Raw genomic sequence first — 9,193 nt, 5'->3', positions numbered from 1 at the left:
GACGTTTGCGGCACTCCCCTCCTTCCGCTCCAGTGACCTCCGGCGCGGCCCGGCGCAGGGTGGAGTCTTCCTTGATCCCGTCGTGCCCCGCGGCAGAGCCTCTCTCTCTTCCGGTCGCGAGCTGCCGGGCGTAGAGGGCGGTCGCGGTGGGAGCATAACGGGCGGCTGCTGGGCGGTAGCGGCGGCGACGGCAGGTGAAGCAGGTGGCGACTGGCCCACGCACTCGGGAGGCCGGGGTGGGTCGTGGGCCGGGAGCCATCGGGCCTGAGTGCCCGCGGCCTGGAGCCAGCAGGAAGCGGCGGTTGGGTCTCCGAGCCCGGTGACATTGAGGCCGGTGTGCGGGGGCTTCCGACTCGGGGGCCGCTGGGTTGTGGCCTATGTGTCACCCAGAAGCATCCCGCCCGGATGCATCCCACCCGGCACCTCCTGTCCTGCCCGCGGGCTGGCTTCGGGTTCTGACCTTGGAGCGCCCGCTGGCGAAGGGCGCGGGCCCAAGGGACAGGGCGCTTTGCTGGGCTTCGGGGAGGCGGCCTCGGGGCCTTCTTTGCAGCCTCGGCCCTGATCCCTTTAATCGGTGCCAGTGCGACCTTCCCGGGTCTAACGGGGCTCGAGGAGAGGCGCTCTGCTTCCGCGCCCGCGGGCCAGGCCGGGGGAGAAACGCGAGACCGCTCCGAGTTCAGCTCTGACGTCATCCTTCTGTTTATTCTGCCCTGTTTGGGGTATTTTCTAAATCGTTAGGAATCATCCTCATCAACTGTCCCCTGGAAGGTTCAGTTTTAAAGGAGGGATCGGTAGGGGAGATAAGTCTGAATCAGGAAGGACCCAAGAGAGACGTGGGTCATCCAGGTCATCTGTTGTCCGCTGTGATTGGAATTGGACCAGGGCCGTATTTGCAGCGTTTCTCCCTGATTTCCCATTCCTGTGATAGGCATTGATTAAACATTAGGTTTTTAAGCGAATAGTAGAATGCAGTGCACGCCACAGTTCCTGTGAGTTGTTACCTTTTGCCTCCAAACAATGAGCCCATCATGGCAGCACAGTGCTTTACCGTTTTTAACTTTTTCAGCCTCCTTATTAAATTTTTCTCTGCTTTTTCCTTTTTTTAAGAAAGCTAATTTTCTGCTAATTGCCTGAAATGTGTACATATTTTGGCACTTGGTTTATAATGAAGTTCCGTGCTAACTACTAAGAAAAAAGTCATACTAGGTTATTTTTGTGATTTCAGTCAGTAATGAATGGATCATTTATATTGGGGAGAAGAAAACGAAAGAATTGTATTGATTTCCAAAATGCACTGGGACAAAAGAAGAATCGTTCCTAATACACGTTTGCCCTTATTCATAGAGAAGTACATTTTTATCTTTCAGAATGTTGGCTACCAGAGTATTTAGCCTAATTGGCAAGCGAGCAATTTCCACCTCAGTGTGTGTGCGAGCGCACGGTAAGTGTAAATTTTCTTACTTTTAAATAGGCTGAGCTAATTTCATTTTGCTCCCGCTATGTGTAGGCCCTGGGCTGGAGTTTCAAATGCAGATGTCTAAGATTCTGATCTTGCCATTGAGGGACCTTAGGAGAGGGATAAATATTTTAATAGGGCGTAGTTCTAGATTGTTTATGAATCATATTGAATACCAGTCTACATCTTTGCTTATATTGATATTTTCTCCCTTTCCCATTTTTTTCAAGTTCAAGTTTAATCCCTTTCAAGAGATCTGCTCTACCTGACTTTAGTGATTCTCCCCCACCCCCAAAATTCCTAACCACATAACCTTCAATACCATTTACATTATTGGGGCAATGGAAGGAAAAGAGTGTGGACTTCCTGGCTTGAATTGGGTTTAATCTCATTTCTGTCTTGGACTAGCTATTTAAGTTCAGGAATCAGTTTTCTTATCTGAAATACCATATTTCCCCGAAAATAAGACCGGGTCTTAACATTAATTTTTGCTCCAAAAGACGCATTTAGGGCATGTTTTCAGGGGATGTCTTATTTTTTCATGTACAACAATCTACATTTGTTCAAATACAGTCATGCCATCTTCTGGAACATCGTCATATAATCCATCTGGCTGACGATCTTAACTGGTGCTTATTTTTGGGGTAGGTCTTACTTTCAGGGAAATACGGTATGTGTAAAGAGCTTAGTTCAGTGCCTGGCGCATAGCAAGTTTAGTTTTGCATTTGTCAAACGTCTTTGTATCAGACACTGTCAGGCACTGAGAATAAAAACTGAGATATGGAATCTTTCCATAAGGATATTTGCAAACTGGAGAGGGATAGATACATGAAGATAGTGTTTTAGTAGCAGATGGTCCCTGAGGAGAAGCATGTAGCCTGGCGTGGGGTTCAGGGGAGGCTTCTGGAGGAGAGGCTTTGCTTTGCTGAAGGACTAGGTTTAACCTCACATTCAAGAGGGGAATGACATTCTAGGCAGAGGGGAAGTAACCAAAAGGACAAAATGCGAAGCAGCATGGCAAGGTGTGTTTTTGAGGGGTCAAGTGCAAGTTGGAAGCAAGGTTTATGTATCCAGGGGCTCAATAACAAGTAACTGCTATTTTCTGAACTGCTTTATGTGTGAATTTTTCCTTGAAATTGTGTCCTTTATTTGGTGATACTGCTGTCTTAAATTTCTCTATATTCTTTATTGCCCAGGATAACACTATGGACACACACTCTAAAACAGATCATTTTTGAAGGAGCGTTATTGAAATATCTGTTATTTAAATGAGTAAATAATAAAGAAAAATTCTTTGTTTAATACATATGAAAAGAAACCCTCCTTCATTAAAAGCCTAGGTAATCACTTAAGGCAAAGATTACATTTGTTTCCATTTTGGCTTTGCTGATATATATGCTTAGCTTTCTGTTTTAGTTTAGTTTGCTTGAGGTATAATTTACAGAAAGTAAAACTTATTTTTCTATGTGTAATGTTCTATGGATTTTGATGAACTCACACAGTGTGTAACGACCACTCCCGTCAGAACATACCACATCTCCATCACCCCCAAAGTTCCTTTCTGTTCCTTTGTTCATTCTGCTCTTTTATAAGAAGCCAACTTCTATCTCCTTGTAGAGATTCAGGCCCTGACTTACTCTGAGGTATTGTTTTTGATGGAGGAAGTAAGATCAAGTCCTTTCTTGCAACCCACCAGTGGCGTCTCATGCCTAGAGTAAGAGCTACAGTTGGCCTTTCTGATCTCATCACATCATACTCAAAAAAGGCAAACAGCCCAACCGGCCCTCCCCGTTTGTTTACGGTCCCAGCCCCCAGTAGTACAGTATTTTGTTCCTCATATATATATCAGGCCGGTTAGAATAGCCTTTTCTGGCCACTTGTGCTAAAGATACTCCGTCCTACATCACCCTGCTTTGTGTTTTCTTACAGCACTGCCATACTGTGGTTTTGCGTGTATATTTGAGTATTATGTGTCTCTTCCTCTAGAGTGCAAGCGTTCTGAGGCCAGGGGCCTTGCGTGTCTCATTCATGGCTGCATCTCCAGCACACAGTGGGCAGATGGAGAAAACTACAGTCTATTAGACAAGTTTTGTCCTTTAATTTTTATCCTTTAATTATAAAAGTCATACATGAATACATGAACCGGTTCTCCACATAAAATAGTAACGCAATATGGAGTGCCGTTGGTATCTGCCAGTGTCAATTTGGGTATTTGTGTAGTAAGACATCTGATGGCCAGGGGAGCTCAAATTCACCAGATTTCCTCAGCAGAGGCTCAGCCAAAAATCCATCCAGGTAAGGATAGAAATGACAAAACTTTCACTAGAATGCAAAATCTTTGCTTACTCTCTTTTTAAAGGGAATGTTTGGGATGTTAACCTTTGCATTCCCTCTCCCATTTGCTGGGAGAGAAGGCCCAAAGTGCTGAAGAATCTGGCAGCCCCGAGATCATGAATTGGCCGTTCTTGTTCTAGAAAATGCAATTTTATGCTTAGAGTGCTCCAAGGTTGTTAGCATTTGCAGTCATGCACCACTTAATGACTGGGATACATTCTGGCAAACATAGAGTGCACTTAACACACACCTGGATGGTATAGCCTAGGTCACATCTAGGCTCTGTGGTATAGCTTGCTGCTTCTAGGCTACAAGCCTGTACTGCATGTTACTGCACAAAACAGCAAGAGATTAAATCAAACACAACAGAAAATTCCATCAGGAGACCGGAGTAAACACGGGACATATGAGGCTGCTGCTGGCACAGCAATACTATTTTACAGCAAACTTTTTTTCTGTAAGTAGAAAGAGTACACTCCAAAATAACAATAAAAAGTATAGTGAATATATAAACCAGTAAGATAGTCATTTATTACTATCAAGCATTATGTACTGCACATAATTGTTTGTGCTATACTTTATACGACTGTGCCACCACAAACATTTGAATAGTGCATTGTGTAATGCGTTGTGTGCAAAGTTAGACGGCTCTGACATCACTAGCCATTAGGAAGTTTTCAGTTCCATAATCTTGTGGGACCACTGTTGAATATGTAGTCCAGCGTTGACCAAAATGTTATGACTCATGAGTACATCTTTATAATAGTTTATCGAGATGAAAGTCACATGACATTCATCCTTTTAAAGTGTACACTTCAGTGGTTTTTTTTCACTGAGCTGTACCATTATCACCACGATTTTAGATCTTTCTCATCACCCCAATTTCCTTTTTAATAATTCATGTGTAAGCTGAGTGCTAATGTACAACCAGTATTTTCAGTTCACTAATTATTTTAATAAACTTAGAATTGTAAAATTGGAAAGTAATTCTATTCATTTTCACCGCAAATCTTTTTGTGTTAAGGTCGAGTATAAATATCTAAGTGCGTTCGTCATTTGCATGGCAAAGATAAGTGTTTAGAGAAATTATACTACTTTGCTTAAGGCTAGTGTTTTATTTCACTATTGTTAACATGATTTGTGAGATTTCAACCGTTGGGACTAAGCTAATGGAGGTGAAGCATTTTTGCAGGACTTCATGCTTCTAGACCAATTTGGAACACAAAGTTTTCTTGCAGATGTTGGATAGAATTGAAATAACAGCTTTTAGCAAAGGGAAAACCCTAAGTAAAAATTAAAGTATTCCTTTCTTTTCTGTTTGAACTTTTTTCTCTTTACTTGAGTAATACATAAGTACACGTTCATCTTAAGGAACTGAAAATTTCTATTTGAGCAAAAATCCCCATTTGTCCTCTTCTCTTTCCCTGATAACAACTTGAGTTTACTTTGCCAGTTTTGTGTCTTTAGTTACATATCCATGTGAGTATATAGACCTGATTTACATTTTAAAAAAGAAAAACAAAACCCTGATACTGTTCTGTGACTTGGTGAGTGTACGATTGTCTTTCCATTTTGAGCACGTGGATCTGCCTCCTCGTCCTCGTTTCTGTTATAACTTGTTTCTCCCCCCACCCCACCCCCAATTCTCTTTTCTGCTCTTTTTCTTTTTTTCCAGAGTGCTCATGTCTTAACATGCTTGTAATTCATGCGTCTATTGTGTTGTCTCCCACTTACTAGCATGTAGTCACCAGTAGGTAGGACTCCGCTCTGCTCACTGATAATCCCACACTTAGCATATAGCAGGTGCCAGGTAAATGTTTGCTGAACAGATGAGCGAATGGCTCCACGATCCACGTTTCTAAGGAGCTAGCTGACTCCATCCTCTCTAGTAGACACAGGCTATTATGGGGTGTTATTTTTTTTTGCTATATTAAACAGTGCTGCAGTAACCATCTTTACATGTCTTTGTTGCTGAACTTTGAACCCTTTTTTCTTTTAGGAGTTTTTATTGTTTTTGTTCTTCCTCATGAGTTTGAGTCACGTGCCGAAGGGCCTTTGTTTAGTTCAGTCTCCGTCCAGGGCAGGGGCTCCCTGGAGCCCTTGTCTGACCTCGGCTTGAATACTGTTAGTTGCGGAAGGTGCTGCCTCCGTGAGTAGTGCTCCTGGCAGGCTGCTGTTTTGCCATGATGCCAAGCGCTGCTGTAAACTACCTCCCTGCTATCCTCGTTCTGCTGTCTGGGCCACGCAGAACAAGCCTGCTCCCTGCTCACCGTGATAGGCCTTCAGCTGTGGGAAACGGGCTGCGGCCTCCTGCAACGACTGAGGTTTTCCGGGAGTGCGTGCACCCGCTTATTTCCGTTTTTAGAAGTCCCACCTTGTTTGCATAGCTCTGAACCTGTGTGAGTGTTCCAGTATTTACCCCGTGTGTTTTTAGGGAGCGTTGTGAAGAGTGAAGACTATGCTCTCCCGAGTTACGTTGACCGGCGTGACTACCCCTTGCCTGATGTGGCTCATGTCAAGACCCTTTCCGCCAGCCAGCAGGCCTTGAAGGAGAAGGAGAAGAGCCCCTGGAGCAGCCTCTCCATCGATGAAAAAGTGGAATGTGAGTATTGAAGGGAAGTACAGGCACGTTGTGGGAGAGAGTTTTTACTGCTCAGTGCTGGGCTGCTGCCCAGAGACCAGCGTGCACGGAAGGTCCATGTGTTGTTTTTCCATCGGGCCGCTCCACGGCCCACTTTCTGTGCTCTGCCTGCTGGTGGACCTCTGCCCAGGCTCCTTTGTGCTTATGGGGTGCCAGGCCCTGAGGAGGAGCTTGAACACGGATGCAGAGCGGTCGAGTGGGGGGGTCAGTCGAGTGTGTAGTATGTGGGTGCCGCATCTCAGTGCCTCTGCTGGGTGGGGCGGGGTTTACTGTAAATTATCGACGGAAGATCAGCAAAACATGGTGAGGTAGGGCGGGCATGAAAATAATGCGATTAAATCGACCCTTGCACTAATCTAGAGAAGAAAAAATTGCAGTTTTTATTTTTTTGTTTTTTTTTTTTTTACCCCAGGCAAACTCCATGCATTTTTTTCCCTCCTTCACCCCTTATATGCGCATGTGTGCGCAGACGTGCCTGAGCATGTTATGGTCTCAGGCCTCTGTCGTATTCCTCAACTCCTTGTTCATGTTTTCCTGTGGTGGTGTGTGGAGAAATGATGCAGCCGACAGAGTGGCTGGTCCCCATAGTCATTCTGCCTGCAAACGGCTGTTCTTTCTGCTCCCAGTGTATCGCATTAAGTTCAATGAGAGCTTTGCTGAAATGAACAGGAGCACGAACGAATGGAAGACGATTGTGGGCACTGCCATGTTCTTCATCGGCTTCACTGCTCTTGTTCTGATGTGGGAGAAACGCTTCGGTGAGTAGAGAGGCCAGAAGGGATCATTTGCCTGGATTGGCTCTCGGGTGAAAAGCCCTCAGTCACACGAGACGTGGATTTAGCCAGCACAGCTCCATCTTTCAGTGCCCAGGAGTGGGTTGTGGGGTGCCCTTCACACAAGACAGGGACCTCCATTCTGGGTCCATCCCAGGATTGTTGACAGGTGTGTGAAACTGGCTCACGTGAACGGAAGTTGTCTAAGCCACAGTCTCCTTTATTCCTGGTGGGTGGGCCCTACCTGCTTGGTAGAGAACTACTTACCTACTTTGTACATTTCACATTTTCAGTAGACATCAGTCTGCTCACCTAGTCAGTTCTCAGAAGGTGTAGTGAAGGTTCGATCAGAGAGATGGGAACTCTTACTCATTGAAGGGCTATTTCAATTGTTCGGGGACAACGTCTCAATAACCAGCATTCTATTCTGGATCTTCGGACCTAACGGTTTCTGCTCAGTGTGGGTGCTGCCTCTGCCGGGTTCTTTCTGTCCAGGCAGAATAGGTATTTTCCCATTCTGAGTAGGTCCCTGTTGTGGTTGGAGTGTGGACGTGGCTTAATAGCAGACCCGTCTCTGCTCGTCTCCAAAGTCACCTTTGACTGCTCTATGCTTGCCTGTAGACCCTATTATCTGTGTCATATAGAGAAGGCGTTCTGATTTTAGCTGAAGTATTTCATCGCCAACTTACAAACAAAGGAATCGTGTGGTTGGAACCGTGAAGAGTTGTTGGTGCCCAGAATTCAAACCCAGTGCGTGTCCCTTGGTGTTGAGTGGCAGGTGACCTCACTGACCCGGGGGCCCGTGTGTTGGGGAAGACCTAACCCAGACAGTGTGTTGGCTGAGAAACGGCTAGTCCAGGCAGCGTGGCCTCACGCGCTTGTTTTGGACTGTAGTGTACGGCCCCATCCCGCACACCTTCGAGGAGGAGTGGGTAGCCATGCAGACCAAGAGGATGCTGGACATGAAGGTGAGCCCCATCCAGGGCTTCTCGGCCAAGTGGGACTACGACAGGAACGAATGGAAGAAATGAGAGCCGCCGTTCGCAGCTCGGAACCTCACCTTGTGCTGTTGTTTCCGGCAGTTCAGCATATTTACTGGAAACCGTTATTTTGCAGTTCCAATGCTAATAAAGGAGCAGTTTACGTGAAATCCTGTGATCGTTTCCTTGGTGATAACTAAATGAACGTGTCTTATTTGTAACAGTGGCTGTCTCCCAGGTGTCTGAAGTAAATATACTTTGAGTATAAATGAAATGACAAAAATAAAATGAATTGTATACAAGGACATGATAAAAAACCAAAAATATAGAGTCCTGATGTGAGCTATTTTAGGTTATGGGGATATTCTTGTGAGTAAAGTCCCTTCATAGTAGCCAGACCATCTGAAGTCACCATGGTCACTCTTATTCGGGGACTAGCCCTCCCGCCTTGAAACTGTCCATGTTGGTTGGAGTGGGTAGACTGAGCCTGGGGAGGGCAGGAGGTTTCAGCGATGGGCTCATTTCCCTGGGCCTGCTTATGGCCTGCTCAGTGCCCTGGCTACTCAGCCTTTGATCTAAAAAGCTACAGCAAGCCAGTGCCAGGTCAGGCAGTTATTTAAGATGCTTTCTCCTGTCCTTTGGCAAGCTCTCTGTAGGGCCATCATCTCACGGTCCCGCTGTTCTAATCCCTTCTAGCATCAGTTCCCTTCCTTGATCCCTGGAGACCCTGCAGGAAGAAGCAGAACAAATCCTAGAACACAAAGCCTGCATAGTGAGAGTCAGATGCTGGTGCAAAGGGGTCTCCCAGCAGCACTGGTGTAGGAAGGAGGCGAGGGTGGGTGGTGGCCCTGGAGAAGCCCAGCTGTCAGTAGGAAGGGAAGTTGGCCCCTAGAGCCTGACAAGGGGAAAATCGTAAGAGGGGGGCCTTATGTATTTACCCGTTTAAAGTTAAGATGAGGTTAAATATAGCCCCTGATTGTAGTGTCCCTCCCGCTGCTTTAGAAATGTC

The 9,193-nt window shown here is 45.8% G+C and overlaps 1 protein-coding gene across 1 annotated transcript; it reads left to right on the top strand.

Annotated features, from left to right (window-relative positions):
• The first annotated feature begins 54 nt into the window (after nt 1-54).
• COX4I1 (cytochrome c oxidase subunit 4I1) lies at nt 55-8,354 on the top strand. Its single transcript, XM_019747116.3, has 5 exons — nt 55-194; nt 1,368-1,441; nt 6,225-6,392; nt 7,058-7,189; nt 8,099-8,354. Exons 2-5 carry the CDS (start codon nt 1,369-1,371, stop codon nt 8,233-8,235), a joined length of 510 nt encoding a protein of 169 aa, XP_019602675.1. The 5' UTR covers nt 55-194; nt 1,368; the 3' UTR covers nt 8,236-8,354.
• The last annotated feature ends 839 nt before the right edge of the window (nt 8,355-9,193 follow it).

This window comes from Rhinolophus sinicus, chromosome 8, assembly GCF_057876585.1.
Source record: "Rhinolophus sinicus isolate RSI-liver-muscle chromosome 8, RSI-T2T, whole genome shotgun sequence".
NCBI lineage: Eukaryota > Metazoa > Chordata > Mammalia > Chiroptera > Rhinolophidae > Rhinolophus > Rhinolophus sinicus.
This window is presented reverse-complemented; position numbering and strand designations above follow the sequence as displayed.